This window comes from Pyxicephalus adspersus, chromosome 5, assembly GCF_032062135.1.
Source record: "Pyxicephalus adspersus chromosome 5, UCB_Pads_2.0, whole genome shotgun sequence".
NCBI lineage: Eukaryota > Metazoa > Chordata > Amphibia > Anura > Pyxicephalidae > Pyxicephalus > Pyxicephalus adspersus.
Genome location: NC_092862.1, coordinates 43,809,899 through 43,829,304, shown reverse-complemented (window position 1 = coordinate 43,829,304; position 19,406 = coordinate 43,809,899). Strand labels below are relative to the sequence as shown.

Sequence of the window (19,406 nt, the reverse complement as noted above, 5' to 3'; positions counted from 1 at the left end):
TAAGGTTTAATACCAGGGACTTTCTGTCTTTTTGTGATAAATTTGAGTAATAAACCAGTGTACTAAAATCCTGCTGAAATCTTAACAGGTAAAAGGAATTTAGAAAGTTTTGTGTTTTTCAGCTGAACTGTAGGGAAAACTACAAACCCTTCATTGTAGTAGGGCTCCACTCACATTGCAAGGGTTAAATGCCTATTTTCATCTAGTGATTAAAAAGCCTTTTTGATTTGTTCCCTAAAAGCTTCCCTATCTTGTGGAATCAGTCCCCTGAAGCCTCTTTTCTTTTGTAGTCTGTCACATGCCTCTAAAATCAGTAAATAGAATGCAGGACCAGCAGTCCTGCATTCTAAATGAAGATGCAAATGGCTACCCACAACCTGGAGTGTCGGAGGGAAAGAGAGTGTCGGAAAGTAGAGGAAGGAGGTAAGTAAAAAGACTTTTTTGATCTTCCCAAGAGCAAAAATGAACCTTTAACCATAGAAGTGTAGTTTTGGAGATTTAACATGTAAAAGATAAAGGTCAGTTAGATTGAAATCTTCCGAGTTTGGTAATATTTTAAAAATCTACTTCATATGTGTAAATAATTATAAGTACATAATAAGTACATGGTGGTGGCGATAGATTTGCTTATTACATACAATGTCTCTACATTTACAGGCAGATTTCTTCACACACAGATTTTGGGTAAAAGAAAAAAGTGACAAATTACCTGGCTCATTATTTCATAAATACTGCCAAGGCACATTCACATTACACTCTGACAGATATTTTTTCTGCTCTTATAATGGAATAACCAGCTATTCTTCTGCTCTACTTAATGCTCATATGTCAAAAATGTTTTTGTACACTGGAGAAGGCTTGGCACCTTTAGGAGTATCTGAATACCTACAGCCACTCTTCATCTTTATGAAATAACTTTTAAGCATTTGGCTAACATATATTGTAGACACTTACATTTTGAAATGATTACTTTCAAACATTTTTACCCTAAAGACCTCACCATCTCTAGTGTCATTAAAACAAAGCAACTGACATGAAAAAAAGCAACCTCAGTATTCTCATTACAGAGTATGTGGCTTACAATACCAGTTTGTAAATGAATATTCGACCTAAGCTGCCTCCTAAAATAAAGTATATTTTTCATTATGTTTAATCATATCATTAAAGCCTAAAAAGATTAACATGCAAAACAATATGTACTAAAATTCACTAAACATTACTATTTTTTAGCATTATTCTGTACATGCCTTCTGGTAAAATAGAGGTTACAACTAATTTTAGCATGGTGCATTACACTAGAAGGTATGATTGACCAAAGATCTACATCTTTCAGCATTCTTAAAGATTGTGGTGGCTTAGCACACATAAAATGGTTACCTCATCGGACTGAGATGGGCTGATCCTGGGCATTGGTGAAACTTGTGGCGTTTTCAGCTGGGCTGCAGTATTTTCAGATACCAGCTCTCTGTGGATAGTCTGAATATGGTTTTGAAGTTCATTTTCAGACTCAAATTTAACATTACATGTGGAGCATCGAGTCTTGAGAACAGAGGATTTATTTTTCCCTTCTTGAATGGGCTGGTTTTCAGTCTGATTAATTGGAGGTCGATTTGTGTTTAAAACTGCGTTGGCAGTTGGACTGGCACTTTTGCTAAGACTAACACAAGTGGCACATAGACCATAGGGCAAGCCATTGATATCAAGCTTCACCAAGTCCTGTTTGGAGCGAAATTCTTTCAGACAAGAAGCGCACTTGAAAAATTTCGGCATACTCTGGGAACGTCCAGTAGCCTGAACTGCAGATCCATTTCCTGTCTTCTGCATGTGAAATGTGCCATGGATCTTAAGCTCCAGGGTTGAAGTCACTGTCTGCATGCACACCACACAGCGAAACCCTGTCAACGAGTTTCTCAGATCTGGATGCATCTGACAATGTTCCAAGAAATCTTCCTCACTGTGGAGAGGAAGCTTACAAATTCTACAATTCCCAGTGTCCAGGCTCTTACTATGTGTCACTTTGTGTTCTGTAAGAGTTAACAGGGATGGGAAGCGTTCTCCACATATTGGACACATGTAATGCTTAACTGGCCCTAAATGAGTCTGCATGTGCTCTCGCAGACCACTTTCTGAGAAAAACGTACGGGAGCAAACATTGCACTTGTAGTTGCCCTTTATTAATTCAGCCTTCTTTTTTATGATTGCACTTTCTCCGGGTCGGATATTGTGATCTCTAAGCTGGTGATTCTGCAGAAGGGAATCCATAGTGTAGGCTGCTCCACAAATGTCACAGCCATACATTGGTTCAGAGGTATCAATGTCTTCTTCGCTGCCATCATGACTGTTATGGGACTCCTGATTGTTTGTCAACAAAGTCTGAAGTTCCACTTCTTCTTTCTGAACCTGTTCAGATGCTCCATTGGTCCCACAGTTTTGCGTTTTGGCTTCAAATACGCAGTGTTTTTCCCTCAAGTGCTTTTCCAATAAAATGATGGCATGGAAAGCTTTGCTACAAAATTTGCAATTATATTTTTTACTATGAGTTGTAATATGGCACTGTAACTCTACTTCAGTGCCAAAAGATTCACCACAGAAAATGCACTTGTGGATCTTTCCTTGGTTTTCCAGGTGATTGTGCTTTACATGAAGCTGCAAATCAGTCTCTGTGCGGAAATCCCAATTACAAGACGTGCAGCGGTATACTTTCTTTTCATTGCTGTGTTTCACAGCTAAGTGAAGCTGAATGGAGACCTTGGAGTCAAACACTTCCTGACATAGGGTGCAACGAAAGAAAACAAATGTATGCATGTCTAACAAGTGCTTCTGCAAATCGTCCACTGAAGTAAACTGTTTATCACAACTTTCACAAATATAATATGTAGATGTGATCATAAAGTGTATAGTCACATGCTTTAGAAGAGATTCTTGGTTAGGAAAATCTTTGTTGCACTGAGGGCACGTCAGTTTTGGCAGAACAGTATCAAGATGAGTTTTTAAGTGAGTTTGAAAACCATCAAGGGATGAATACTTGGCACCACACTGATTGCAGATGTACTCGCCTGCAGGTCTTGAAGGAGTGCCACCAATGGTCTGCATCATCTTTAAAGAGGATTGATCCAAAGTAACAGGAGATAAGGGACTCAGAGCTCTAGATTTCTTTCCGTTGTGGATGTAATTCAAAGCCAGCGGAATATTCTTGTGATTCTCCTTGATGTGCTTATTTAATTTAAGTACACTATTAAAGATTGGAGAATTGGTGCAGTATGAGCAAGAGTATACTTCAACCACAGGATCCTTTGGGGTACCCAATACTGGAGAGCCAAAACGAGAACCACTCAAGTCACAATGAACTTGGCGAATGTGCTCCTCTAGCGAGGAGTCTGTGAGGAATCCCATGTAGCAGTGGGGACAAAAGAATGCATTGCTATCCTTTGCAACAGGGTTTGCAAATCCATGTGAACTTCTTATGTGCTCTTGGAGCATGTTAAGGTCATTGAATATTTCAGAGCAAAAGTTGCACTGATACACCATGGCAGGCATAGTAGATACTATAAGTGCTGGATCCTGAGCTTCATGTACCTGTTTGAGATGTTCATTTAGATTGTAGAGAGAGGGTAAGACTTCTAAGCAGTACTGACAGATATGAGCCTGCTCTGGCTTATCTAAATGCATAGTTTTGAGATGTATCTGGAGAACTGCCAGGCTTGAAAATAATTGTTTACTGCAATAGATACAACTGTAAGTAACTTTTGCTTGTTTGCTTGAGGGAGCATTGACATCAGGAGTTTGCTGAGAAGCCCTTTTACGCCCACGACTTTTAGGTAATGGGGGAGCTACATCTACCATTGTGGAGCTGTCAACAGACAAATTTGAATCGGGGGTAGTACTTGATACAGAGGTGTAGCCTACAGTAACTAAAGAGGGACTGTTGCTTGGGTTGCAGGATTCTGGATGCTGATGGCTGTCCATATGGCTGTAGAGCTCCTCAATACTGTGGAAATTTTCAGAACAAATACTACAAGAATTCTTCTTCTCATTACTATGCATTTGTTCCATGTGGTTCAGCAAGGTGGTTTCTTCAACAAAAAGTTCATGACAGTACATGCACTGAAGAGCAGCTCTATCATCATTTGGAGAACATTCAGGGTGACATTCAGCTATGTGTTTCTGAAGATCCTCTGGAAAGTCAAACCCTTCCTCGCACTGACTGCATTTTTGTGTGTCCTTCATTTTCCAATCTTCCATTCTAGTTCCTGACTGAGAACAGTCTTTATTACGCTCATGAACCTGCATATGACCATGCAAAGAACTTGAAGACAAGAACCCTCGTCTACAAATGGCACACTTATATGGCTTGTTGGAGGTATGAGTCTTCAGATGAATTTTGAGATGATCGCTTCTGGAAAATGCTGCATCACACTCACTGCAGTGATATTTTTTATCTCCAGTATGAAGTTTAATATGGCGGTCTCTACTTCGCTTGTGCTTAAACAATCTACTACAATATGTGCACTTGAAAGGCAGCTTGTCACTGTGGCTTTGTTCGTGGTGTTTTAAATAGCTGAGACGACTGAATGACTTGTCACAAAACTGGCAAGGATATGGTAGTCCTGGGATACCCTCTTCTTCACCAAAGTCGCAACCTTCTCCGTGACTTGGTGATGTTTGATCTTTGCTAGATGGGGATGATGCAGGCCATGAACAAGATGGATCATCTTCTACATCTGCGCCATCTAAAAGAGAAAAGGCAGTCTGTGAGAAAGCAGTAAGCAGGTTAAAAATAAAATTGACATTTTTATTTTTTAGGTAAAGTAATTCACCTGTCTATGGGCACTCAACAACTATGGGCATTTATATTTTTGTAGATGAGCAACTTTTAGCCAAATATGGGTTTTGCCTAAGGTACCATTGCATATGCATATTTTAGGTATGTTTCCTTCGGAAAGACCTAAATCATTCATTTTTGTTTTCAACTACATTGTCATATAAACACAATCCAACAAAAGCCCATTGTTTACCTAGATATCATTTTGTGTATGTTTAAGCAGGAATAGCGTACATTATCTATCTGTCTATGTTGGTTGAGTGGTAACTTCAGGGCAGCAGTCCTGGCAAAAATTGTTTAAAAGGCAATCTCTGGGTAGTTTAAAGTTTAACGGGGAAAAAAAACTTTTTTACTCAACTCATAAACCCTTATCTCTAAGCAGAAAATGTGCAGTTATTACACATACCACATACAGTCCACTATTCCAACATATGAGGTAAAGTTCAGCCTACATGAACATGCATTGTATTCAAGTTCAAGAGGTTTTCCAACATTTCTTCCTCTTTGCAAAACATTAGCATGTTGAACTTCCTTAGGAAAATAGCAACAGTACTTTTAAGTGACACAGACAAAGCCGCAGACCGGAAACAGGAATATTGATAAACTATTAAGGATTAAACCTTGAGATTTATTACCAACACAAATAAGTTAAACAAGGAATCAAGCCAGATGATAACTGCTGCACACACTGCTTAGTCCATTTGTAACACTAACATTAGGCAAAGTGCGTAATGTAAACTCTTCCAGTTAATTGCAGTAGTAATTCCAGTGAACTACCAATGCTAAAGTCCTAAAATACACAATCAAGATGATTTTCTGGATTTCATACTTTGTAAATCATAGACCTGGAACAAACATACAAATCAGGAATGTCCTTATCACCATACTTGTCCTGAATCAGTGACTAAGTATTAAAAGACTCAGGATTAGGAAGACAGTCTAGCCATTAGCAGTCTAAGAGTAATGTTTGCAATGGCAGCACATGTATTTATTCTCATAGTACATATACTTTAACGTGGGATTTCTGTAATATACTACAGAGAGATTTTAAACAACTCACTTGTGGGGAAGATGAATCTTTGCTGTGTAACTTTCCACCCTTCTGCTTCCTCTCACGCCACTGAGATTAATACCATTGACTAATACATTACAGTTATGCCTGGATATAACACTGAAGGTCTGAACAGGAAGGAGCTCCTTACACTTCCTTTTCTCTGATATACAGAATGTTTGAAAAATTATGTAATTTAAAAGTCAATATTGAATTCAGACTACATGCCCAAAGACAGAAGAACCCATACATTGCTGGAAGTCAAAAGCAAAGTCTGCAGGACTGTTTCAGTAATGGTACCCCCCTTTGCGAATGCACAATAAAACTGGTGACAACAATCTGAAGTCCACCTGTATGTTTATTGCAAATGCACTTGTCTCGTATCAGACAAGCAGAAGGCTGGAAGTGAGAGGAGCACCATATTCCATTATAGTGTTAAGGATAACCCATCTGTCAATGAAAAAAGATAAGAATATAGGGCCTGATTAATGAAAGCTCCTCAAGGCTGGAGAAGATACACTTCCATCAGTGAAGCTGGGTGACCCAGCAAACCTGGAATAGATTTCTTAACAGACATTTGTTAGAAAATGTTTGGAATCCTGGGGCAGATCCATTCCAGGATTGCTGGATCCCCCTACTTGACTGAAAAGCCTCTCCAGCCTTGAAGAGCTTTAATAAATCAAGCCCATAGTGTCTATTTTAGTACTGTTGCTGCTCAAAGGCGTATCCCCAAACCTCACAGAGTGCAAGGTTATCTTTATTATATATGTATGCTGCATAAAAGAACATTTCATGTTGTCTATAATGGAGCTCTCTTCTATAGCACAGTATTAAGGTGGCAGTTCAGATACCTTAGACATTATGCTTTATTCTGTATTTTACTCTAGCATATCTTATATAGCAAACATATAGGAAAAAAAAATCTAAATAGGAACACACTCTGAATTCATGCATCCTGTGTTCATGTGCATTCATTATATCCTTGTAAAGATTTTTTTTTATCAGGACTACCCAAAACCCACACATTCTGAAGAATTAGCCATGTCTCAGTGGAGGTGCTAGGAGGATTCCTGTTAACAGGCTTCTGGATATATAAAAGGTGAAAACAATCGTAAGGACCTCTTTGGAACCCTGAAGCTATTACATGGCGCTGCTTTTCATCTTCAAAAGTCAAAAAGACATGGCTAAAGAGTGAGAACCGAACCTGAGAATAGATGTGTTAGCTCTCTATATGCGGTCTGCCAAGTCCTGGGCTGGGTCTAACTGTGGACACTTTACAGAGTGGCAGCAGGATGCCAGATACGTAATACGTCAAGTTCCAGCGCTATCAAGTTGAGTGATCACTGGCCTAATTACAGTCCCCAACTTGCAGTGTAAGACCAGTGATAACCAATTATGTGGTGTTAAACTTCATTTCCACTTACCACTAGTGGTAGAAGTGGTGGGAGGGTGTTAAATACCACTGTGGAATACCAATAGGAGTCAATGCTGCAGATTATTATTGTGTCCACTGAGACTTAGAGGTTTTGATTCTATTACTGTTACTGAAACCAATGGTCAGTAAGCACTTTAACTTGATCTTCAGCTAGTGTTGTAATGTGCTTTTTGAACTTAGGTATTTAAAAAAAATGTAATTGTTTAGGCTGCACAATAGGTTCAGCAGCTAGCTCTCTTACCTTTGAAGCACTAGGCTCCCCGCTTTATATCTTGGCCAGGACTATCTGCTTGGATATTGTATTTTCTTTTTGTGTTTGAGCAAGTTTCCTCTGGGCACTCTGGTTTCCATTTAAGCCAATTTGCTTCCCCTCAAACTTTGGCCTTAGACCGTGTTAATCACATATGGTGGGGACATTTTTGTGATAGTGAGTCCCTATGAGGGGCGGTTAGTGACATGACTGTGGACTTTAAAAATGATGGACAATATGTGCTAATTAAATACAATGTAATAATATTCCTTTTGATTATGTATACCTAAACACTATTCATAGAAGTTACAACCAAGAATGGGAGACTAATCGTGAGTAGAATGTAATGCTCCTATACACTTCAAATAATCAGAATTGTAGATTAGACATGTGTGCAAACATGAAAGTCTGTACTTGTTTGTACTGTGTAAACACACTGAAGTTTACTTTCCTTTAAGGTACTGAGATTTTTTTTTACTAGTATCTTAATTTTTTTTACTTATCCACAGGAAACAGATGATGATTCTTTCCTTTCCTGCATCAAAAAACTGATGACAACACCAACTCCCTATCAATGCCAGATGGCAGCCATCGAACTCTATAAAAACAACCAAGCACCACTTCTGGACTTATGCCCATTGAAACAATTTCTTTTATTGCAAGCTGGAAATGGCAGGATTTGGGGGGATTTATTATTGCTCTCGCACACAAAAAAAATTATGAAAGGCTCTCTATGACATGAAAAATCCAGAATGCGAAAGGAAATGGTTAGAAACATGTACAGCTTGATATGCTGTCACGCAAAGAAAATAGTTATACATGTCAAAGCAGTGCCATGATTCATTCTTGTACCCTGGGCACCTAATTCACAGCAGTATTTTAATCACAGTTTTACCACCTATTTTATACAAACACATCATAAAGATGCTATAATGGAGTTGGAAGCACAGTGGCAAAAAAATTAAAAAAAAAAAAACATCTAATATTAAAAACATAACTATCATGTACATAGTATTTCTATTTACAACTTACACCTTTAGTGAATAATACTGCGAGCAATGAGCTGTCACCCGTAATAAAAACTGAATGTAGCTGCTGTTAGATATTTACTGTCATTGTACTTTGTACTGTTTAATGTAATTTCATTAGAATATATGATACCCTGTTTCGTGGGCAGGGATGTAGGATGCATATATTCCATTTAACAAGCTCCTAGTTACTACTGGGCAAACAGATTTCTTTGCTACCCTTAGTCACAAGATGACCTAAATGTTCAATACAACCATTAAAAATCATATGGCTATGAATATGTTGGCATCTCTGACATCCCTGCTCTGGCTGACATCAGAAAAGCAAAGCTGTATATACCCATAGCCATAATAAAAGCATATATAGAATGCTTTACTTATTCTAGTAGAATACTTCACATCCCATAGTACAATGCTCTATTATCACATTCTATCCAGCGGCATTAGCACCATGGAGAATCCAGAGGAGGGAAAAGAAATTTCAGTACGGTCCTTAAAAGATTTTAAAAATGATTCTATAAAATTATTTATAATTACCACCAACAAACTTTAGGCACATCTAGTACCAGCATTATGTGTACTTGAGTCAGATTTATATTTCTTTCTACTTCCTTTTGGCCTGTAGAGGGGACTGTAAAATTGCTATGTTCTCTATGAGTTTTTCATGTAATAATGCTGGGGCAGTAGATTTCAATATACTGAGAATAAAAAGTATTGATCTAACAAAATGTGGTCAATTCTTGCCAAAATAAATACATTTGTTAACAGAGTCAAAAAGGACTTTACAGGTTCCCTGTTTTTTTTCTTTTGGCACAACCCACTTCTATATGACAAAATGGTGCAGTTTGTTTCTTATTAAGGTATGTAATGCACAGCGTGTCATTTGCAGTGAAAAAAAATCTGCCCTAAAGCACCACATACGGAATGGGGGGCACATAAACATTTCACCCCAGCGGTATTGAGAACAGGATGGTTCAGTGAATAAAAGCTTGAATGGGCACACTTTTGCTAGCATCAAAGTAAACATGAAGCTCTCCATCTGCAGCCCCCATCACGTGTTATGGAGAATGGTACATTTCACTACTGGGTTTCTGCTCTAACTTTTGTATTCCTGAAAGCAGTGTTGCAAAGCCTCTAGATTATGCTGAACAGTTCTACTGTGTAAACTGCTCTTAGGTTAAAGACATAGGAGCTTAAAGACTTTATCTATTAAGAATCAAGAAATTCTGTGGACCATAATCAAGCACTCATTCCATTAGGTGTTCTACTGCAGTTTTTTTTTCTGGAGATAAAACATCAACGGGGACTGAACACCAATAATTGGATGGATTGGATAGGAGAGCATAGTCTGTGAGATATAGTAATTTTTTTTTTTTTTTTTACTATTTTAGTATCTCCATTCTCCATTTCTGACACAAATCCCTTCTCCTGCAGCACTCAGTATATGCTGCTTTGTGTAAATGTGTTTTCTGTGTCCCTGTAAGTACATTACATTTCAGATGAAAGCACTTAACAGTGCAAAGTAAATTTTTAATTTTTCTCAAGCAGTTCAGTTCTTTCACAGTAACAGGCTCCGAGAGGGGTTTTCAACTCTGTTGATCAAACAAAAAAATGTATATTTCATAAATTCTGCCTGGAAACTCTATTTAAAGATGCCAGTGTATACGTTTAGTGTGTGCAGATGTTTTTTTGGAAGAAGCCCGTATTCACATCGTTTTAGCGTTTCCATAAAGCACATTAAAAACAAGTGTGTGAACACTCTTAGATGAAAGTATCCAACACTCCTGAGATTTCCAGTGGAAAAGAGCTGCCTGAATTCTCTCCAAGCAGACAGGAATGCCCGTGATTGTGAGGCCTGAGTAAATAAAAGAGGTCCTTATTTCCTAATTTTGCTGGCTGGCCATACTGCAGCAGTCTCTGTGTCGCTGCCAAAAGGGATACAAAAACTGGAACTACACCCAACAGCTAAAGGACGATCTTTGTTAGCCAGCCAGACTTTCCTGACCATCTTCTGGCAATAAAACTGCCATATCCTGCAAGAAAGACCTCCATCTAGAGTTTGATCATTCTCCACTCTGTCTAATAGGACTATACAACAGATTTTGCCTGTGCTGTGCTGGAAGAGGACAGCTGGAAACACAGTTAGTGGCAGCACAACACCTGTTCAGTCATATTTATGGCAAAAAAGTGCTAGATAACAGTTTAAACTGCAAAGCAATACCACAGGAGATATTCTATACAAAGGAATAAAAAAAAAAAACATGTTCAAAGTGCTGTTTCGCCAATCGTATGACCGCCAATCTCCGCAGTTAGGACATATCACATGAATATGCTATTTGGCTCTGTACTGTGGTAGAATTATTAGTTGGAAGGGTAAATAAAGACCATTAAAAAAAAAAAAACAGCAAAGTTGATATTCATTTTTTGCTCTAGCAAGATCTAGAAAAGCAGCATTCAATGCATTATTAATAAAAAATAGTAGGGTTTTCCCACTTTAATTTTTAGAGCACATAAAAATATAAAATTGTAGCACAAGACAGACCCAAATTTAGCAATTCAGACGTGCTGGTGTGCCCAAGTGAGCTCCTGAAGGCTGCTTAACCTTGCCATCATGTGTTACTCGTAAGGATGCCACATTTATTGTGAAAACATACTAATCCAATTATCTCTTTTCTGTTAATAACCCCTGCACCAAGAATATATTCAACTAGATGGAAGCCCTACGTCTGTTTTTATATATTACAATATTCTAGATCAACCGTAGTGAAAATTTATATAATCATTCCATTATTCCAGTTACCATTTTAGAAAGTAATAAAGCTGCCATTAAACCATGAGGACAAGTCTGTATCATTATATGTATTGGTCCAAAAAGAGTTTGCCTTTGGCAGTCTGTTTTCACAAATTTTGAATTCTTTTCAATAGCTCAGTAAAGAAAATGCATAGAAAACAAAATTAAAATCTGTGCAATACTTGTGCATTTTTGGACATCAGTGAATATAAATTCCAAGGGCAAATTAGACAATGAGGATTCCAAATATGATTTTCTGGTAAGAAATAATGTAAAAGTCATAAATAGAATCAAAATACCAGTATGGCGCAAGTGTGTATTAAAGGTGTTCCATATGGATTACACCTGTAGCAAGCAGGGCTTTCCCCAGTGAACCCAAAACGTGCATCATCATTGCCACACCCCTGATGACAATGTATTAGTGGAAACAATATTAACTTTTCAACATTGATTTTCTATTATATTAACACCAAAGCAATAATCTGAAGAAAGAATAAAGATAAAATGTAATATTAGATGGTAAGCTCTTCGGGGCAGGGTCTTCCCCTCCTGTGTCACTGTGTGTGTCATTTGCAACCCCTATTCAATGTACAGAGCTGCGTAATATGTTGGCGCTATATAAATACTGTTTAACAATATTATTAACTGCTCGCAGGTAAATAATACATTTATACAGATTTCTACACCAAACCAAAATAAAAGACACCCTCACTGAAATATGGGACAGAGCAATTTTGTTCCAAGACAAAGACAACAGAGCAATGTAAACAATGATCAGAACACTTTTTTTTAAATCGTAATGTGATTAGAATTCAAGGACTGGCTTAACAGCCCTTTGGGGACTCTGTATCATGTATGTGATGTACTGCATAGCAATTTTTTTACTTAAACGTACATGAATTTACAATAGATGTTTTCTAAGCAGCTAAAATGAAGAGATTTACAAATCCTGCACATCTAACATCAGGACATTTTCTTCTTCTTGGTGGAACCCACTGAGAGCAAGACTTCTAGAAACTAGTTATTTCCCAAGATTTACTGTAGCTTAAAAACAGCAGTTTAAATATCAACTGCTGTGCTGCTGTAGGAGTAACCAGAAACAAATGAAGAAGATTGGGAAGTATGGAAGTGATTCAACACAACCAGTGAACACGTTCACCTGTAGTGATGTCTGATATCTCCTGACATGTGCTAATCATATGCAACATAAAACAGTTTTATCCAAAGGGGGGGGGGTTAGTGTCTTTTTATTATTGAACAATAATTCTTTACTGGAATGATCATAAGAAAATGATAACTTATTTTCAAAGTGAAGCTCTCTAGGTAAATATAAGCATGACCCACTAGCATTTGAATTTTTAGTAGACAAAATTAGAAGGCTATTAGTAGGCAAAAGATGGGAATGCTACCCTTTAGAAGCAATGATTATTTTAAGATTCCCTTCTCCTATTCCCATCAATTAGTTTCTCTAGAATATAAGTTTTGTGAACACATTCATAGAAACAACTTGAATTGTACCATTTATGCTCATTTAGAAATAAGAACAAGTGCATAAAATTACTATCCAAATGGTAAACTTCATTTTTAGCGGAAGTATTTACACAAACTAAGAGAATTGCAATATTATAACCATTCTTTTCACATCACTGGAGCTTTTTTTTATACTCGCGCATTCTTCTCATAACTTATTTAACTGCATGAAAACTAATACCCTCTGCACAGCGTTTAAAGAAGAAACATGAACTTTAACAATTAATTTATAATTTACAGATGTTTTTAAAATCTATCAATATTTTAAGAGTGCTCTTGAAGGGCCAATTAAATGTATTACCAATTGGGTTAGTAGGCTGCATGCTTCCTAAGGTTACATACATTAACTGTATCGTCTGCTTGCTTAGCTACATGTTCTGAGTAGAACATGACAAATCACTGCTGCAGTTTTAATGTCTGAATATGTAAACTTATTTTGTAGTCTGGGTTTAGCACTTTATGAGTAAATGAAACAAGTTCACATATGTACTAGCTAAAAGTAAGGCTTTGTGTATTGGCTAAATCCAAACAGACCTTTTTTCATTTTTAAACAAACATTCTGATAAATTCACAATCAGATAAATGAGTATGGGGTGGGGTGGGGGGGGGGTTAAAAGCCAAACATCTTTCCTAATTGAAATAGGAAATCAAACAGGACAATATCAACCTATATCAAATAATAGTCTGTCTATCTTAATATAACATGCCTGAATGGACCTTTAAAATAAATATTAGTCTCACAACAAGCTTGGCTCTATGTCCGTAAAAGAAATCTCATGGCCTCTGTCCCTAACTCCACAATTTCTGCTACTAGAAGGGTTGTGTGGCCTTTTTTAGCAAAATTGTTAAGACTTGGTAGTGTTATCATTTGGTTTACTAAGAATCATGCTATTTAAAGTGATGCAAGACAAAACTGCCTAAATTTAGTATATACGAAGAGATATTACTGCAACACTCAACACCCTATGTCTCCATATTCATCCCATTTATGGTGTGTAATACTCACATCATCCCCCACAGGCTTATTGATTTGAGGTTTGGGCTCTGGCTTGGCAAGAGAGAGATGCACCAATCTACACTGGGGTAGAATCTACAAGTGCATATCCGAATAATACAATATCGCCTACTTACAAACTCAACTTCATGGGCAAGAGTGTGTTAAGCAAGTGTTTAGATTTGCTAATATTGATGGTGATATAAAAACCATTTTGAAAAGTAAAATTACTCTTTAAAGCATTTTTTGTTGTGAGCGCTTGCCGTAAGGATCTCTCCTCTACTCCAAACTCAGTTTACTCAGCAACCTCCTTCACCCACTGTGATTTACGATAACCCTCCAGCTGGTCTGGAGACAACTTTTAAGCTGATATACCGCCTATGTGCGGACATTTTGCCTATTCGAACTGGAGGAGGAAAGGGGACAGAATGGAGAATAGGGGGATAAAATCCAAAAAAAATGTTAAAGGTATTATCCTTCTAGTAAGTTAATTCACACAGTACCATAGCACTTTAAAAACAAAATTTTGTGTTTTTAGTCAACAGGAAAAACCCATTAACACACACACACACAAACTTCATTTTGATTTTTACAATATGGTATTTTTCTCTTTTAAATAGAGAAGAAAAACAATATCCTCCCTTAAAGTGAAGTGAGAGGGGATTTGAGAAGCAGCCAGCAGATCTGTCCCTGACAGTTTCCAGTCAGGAAGCTAAGCTAGAACTTGCAATTAACTGGCTGAAATCAAGGCTGCGCCAGACACTAGATATATTATACCTCTGTTTTCTGGAGCCCTGATACTTGTGCCACTTCCTCCCTCAGCTTTGGCTGTGCAGTATGAAATACAGTAAATTAAGTGCTCTGTTGTCAGGGCTGCAGAGGTGATATCACCGGCTTCTGTAGCCATTTTTGTCTTCTTTTTAATTATTTGCTTCTTTTATATCCTGTCCGAGATCTCTGGAGCAACTAATGGTAAAATATCTCTCACCACCAGGGGTTACATTGAAGTTAAAGTATTTAAAGATTATTAAAATTTCTAAGACACCTCCTAGACCACCTAGAAGGAGGAACAAACTTTTTTTTAGTTCTTTTGGCTTTTGGATTGGATATGTTAGTAATAGAGGTGTGCATGTGGACAGAATCTCTTCCGATACCCCACATGTCTGCATTATTTCTAGATGCATTACTAGGAATGGGATTAAAGGATTCAAAATAAATAGATATGGATGCAGAAGGTTGTAGATCCTGATCATTTGCATACCTCGAGCTGGTTCTATATTGACTGAAAGTACTGTATAGCGCATATAAATAATCAAGTGAGTCTGATTGGGAGCTACCGACTGGTTCACCACATCCTAACTCCAGGATTGGAGAGGAAGAAAATTGTATATGTGCGTGCTTTACTTTTTTCAAACTATGGTTCAGACCAGTTCATTAAGTGCATCAAAAAATAGCTATAAGAATAAGAAGTTTGATGCAAGTAATATGGTTCCACAATAAAGATATTAAGGATACAATGTTTTGCAAAGGATGTTTATTGGATAAAGCCAAACAGTGAGAATCCCACCAGCTGGGCATGCTATGCAATAAAAAATATATCTAAAAAGTAAAAACAAAGGTGGTTTGATTTTAGATACACTTTGGTAGGTCTCATTTCAATCAGTTGCTTCAAGGTTCAACATCACATGTTTTGCAAAATCACATTTTGGCTTCGGAAGATCCTAATCACTTCCTAAATAGACCTCTTTGATGAAGGTCTCTTCCTGATTCTAAATGACTATCACCAGTAGTGATGTAGAGTAAACTTTATGTAAAATTAGGAACCGTATGGATTGATCCACTTTTACTAGACATACAAAGGTGCCTGTGTGGCAGGTGGCAGCAGCTGTAAAGCTAAGGGTGCCCAGGCAACAACAAATACAGAAAAATTAGCTCTGGTGCAGGCTTTGGTCCCTATATCCCTAAAGTCCATTGTTAAAATAAAAACAACACAAAATTACCACAAACGTTCAGATCTGAACCCGTTAAAAGTCATCTGACATTCTGGACCAACTCTAATTATTGACCTCACTCTGGCTTCCAAACACAGCATGCCAGGAAGGGGCTGGACTCAAGACTGGGTTGCACACATTTTCAGATTACCTAAAGTATGCTCTTTAGGCTCTTCATCGTTTTAACTGCAGACAGCCTGAGAAAAAAATCAGACCTTGCCTAGTGAGCTCAGAGCCATCTGTCAGTCTAGTCACTGTTAATAATGTGTATAAATGAAATTAAACAATAAAAATCAGTCTTCGTTGCTGTTGCAAATTTACCAAAATGAGATACATGTAAAAATAAAAAACAGAGGTACCATATCAACAGACCAAGCACCCACCTAAACAAGAAATTTTGCACTACTGATTAGCATTAAGACAACCTTTTTAATTACTATAGTAAAAATTGACAAACCAATCTTAGTTTATTAGGTCCCAAATTGTTGAACGTGCAAATTGCGAACGTCCAAAGACTTTTTTTCCCTAATGTTCAATAGCTGATGAAGAAATTAATTCAATGATTTGAGTTGAACTCTCAGGGCTTGATCTATAAAAAAGGGAATCAGATATTCCCTCAACCATTCTGTGGTGGGAATTGTCAATGTCTATGTGTCTCAATGACAGTTTTTGATATAATACAAGGATACCTTTTAAGGAGTCAGAATGGAAAAGCACAGTGTCTGTACAGAAGGTTGTTTTAGGAGGTACAATGAAGAGTAATTAAGTCTTACAGTTGGTAAAAAGGGGGCAAAGTGTCTTTCGGATAGCAAAAATCATCACACAACGTCTATCAAGAGGTATAAGGAACAATGTCAGGGATCATATGATTAGGGGTATATCCTGACCAATGGCATAGTGGATAACAAACTGCCCATATTGCGTGATGCTCATCATGAATAAAATGCCACCAAGTCTAAAACTATACCCAGTATTTTTTGTGGAATCTGTTTGTGGAATAAGCATTTATCTTTCTCTATTAGTTGAGAGATATGCATCAGAATTCATTTTTCTTATGAACAATTTTAGGTTTAAGTAATAAAAACAACAGGAAAAAACAATAAAAAGCAGGAATCTACATACAGAAACTAGTCTGATTTTTACAGTTTGTGTATGAAAGAAGTATAAAATTAGCAGCTGGAGACAGCAGATTCTCATTCGTTAGTAATATGTTTTCACTGTGTAACAGGAATAAAAATGCTTTAAATGTAAGATATTAATTGCATAGTTCCAGTGAATTTCAGTTTTAAAGAGACATTTAGCCTAAATACTGTTCAACATCACACTAAAAATACATATTTAGGACTTAACCCCCCAACCCACATTCTACACATGTTCAAAATGCATCAATTAATATGTCATAAGCAAACTATTTACAAAACTAGTACTTTTGTACAGTTGAATTTGTGAAGTCACCCTTTTATCATTCCTCTCCTACTCCTTTAGCCATTTCTCCCACTAAGGATTTGTGCAATGCCTCTGGAGCAGGGGTGTCAAACTCAAATACACAGAGGGCCAAAATTAAAAACACAAGTCGCGGGCTGACCTTTTCATATGGAAACAAAGAGGTTTTGCTTCACAAATAAATCTGGAACAAGCTTATAATAGAGAAAGAGGCATCATTTTTTTTTTTAATTTAAGAAAAAATCCTATGCCTCTTTTTCTCTATTTGTAGCCTTCCGAGTTAAATTTCAATTGTAACCTTTTTGCACAGGCTAACAATAATATTAACAATATTATTTTATGAAAATCCAACCATTCAAGTCCTTGCCTTGGAGTAGCTGGAAATGCGGAGCTAAATCTTATGAGTGGCCCGCCGTGAAACTCCTTCATTGAAATAGCACCGCTGCTAAAATTCCCAGCATTATTTGCGGGGAAAAAAACAGTCCAATGCATGGGCCACGCATAGGCAGAGAATCTGCTGGTCTATAGATATGAGTGATGCTGGGAATTGTGGTAGCGGCGCTATCACAATGCAGAGGCGGGCCAGCTGCAGTTTATATTTAGGATTCCTTTGGAGCCAAAAAAAAAGGATGTTGGGGGCCAGATTTGACACCCCTGCACTAGAGCAAAAGTTGATAACTTTGACTGCCAGAGGTCAACAACTGGCAGATAGGAAGTTGGTTCTCACAGAGGGTATTTACTCTCAACTAAAGGACCCACGTGTACAACAAACATTCTTTATGCTCTTTCTTGTGGTAAAAAGAAAATGGACAGCCAGTGGCAAACACATATGGAAGGACAGAAAATTTCACTCTTTAAGGACAAAGACAAAAAACAAAAAAGTCACATTTTGTAGAAGGGGAATCAGAAAATTAGGGTAATTACACAAGCCTTAACTGTCCATGGAAAAGATTGTTGGTGATTGTTTACAGTAACAGAAGAATGAAAGCACCAACAGATAAAAAAAAGTTGGTTCCATCTTGCGTTTAGTGATTCTAAGTGTCAGGAGACAGCAGTACAGACAGTAGATTTTTTAGAAATCTAGCATCTGTACTGAACTTTAGTTTTTGGATTAAAAGCTTATATACAGCTTTGCATCTCTTGCATGTGTTTTAACATTCAAATATGTGTCTTATTACCATTCATTTATACAAACTGCAACAACAGTGGATAAAAACTTAACTGGACATGACATTACATTTGCAAAAAGCACTGTTCATTGCTGCACACCATTTCATAGGAGGCGTTTCCTGTTCTATGCCAAATCTGCCACTTGTTTTCCATCGAAAACTCGGGCGGCAATGCAGGTGCTCAAAGTAAAAAGCAACAACAGAACATTACCAGCCTTGAACAAAAAGTGATTGCACAAAGGCCTTCATGGAATATTTATACATAATAATTAAATGGATCCCACAGAAATATATATATATATATATATATATATATATATATATATATATATATATATTTAAGTCCATCCGATAACTAAAATCTCATAAGGGTTAACATGTTCACGCCATTTTAAATACACACACACACATATTTAAAATAGCATGGACATGTTAACCCTTATATGAGATTTTAGGTATTGGATTGTCATTTTAGGCAAAGAAAAAAATGTATCTTCACAACACTGTCAAACCATATAACTCCCATAAATGATCATGTAGTACCATTTATTATGGAGTTTTCTTTTTTGTTAAAAGGTCTTCCAAACAGATGGGGTGCCTTAATGCACTGCAATGTTCTATATTAACTTAGTGCACGTATGCTAAATTAATAAATAATGGGAGGCAGCATCAACATTAATAAAGTCTCAGGATATTAAGGAAAAGCCCTGACATCACATGAAAGGTCATGTTACTTCATACATTTCTTATGTAAAGAAAGCAGGAGAAAAGCAGAAAAAGCCTAAGAACTGATTAATATAACCCCAGAGCTTAGCACTGGATCGCAGGTGTCACTGACATCTGGCGCTTTCAATGCTAAAGCCCACTGGAGTTAATGCCATTCAGTGTGCTGCTCACTGTGC

The 19,406-nt window shown here is 37.2% G+C and overlaps 1 protein-coding gene across 5 annotated transcripts in view; it reads right to left on the bottom strand.

The window, feature by feature from the left end:
• ZNF521 (zinc finger protein 521) overlaps positions 1-19,406 on the bottom strand; it is a 191,195-nt gene that overhangs the window by 105,337 nt on the left and 66,452 nt on the right. For all 5 annotated transcript variants that reach the window (XM_072411307.1, XM_072411308.1, XM_072411304.1 and 2 more), the window contains one exon: positions 1,378-4,730. In XM_072411307.1, the coding sequence (XP_072267408.1) occupies positions 1,378-4,730 (3,353 nt within the window). The remainder of the gene's footprint in view (positions 1-1,377; positions 4,731-19,406) is intronic.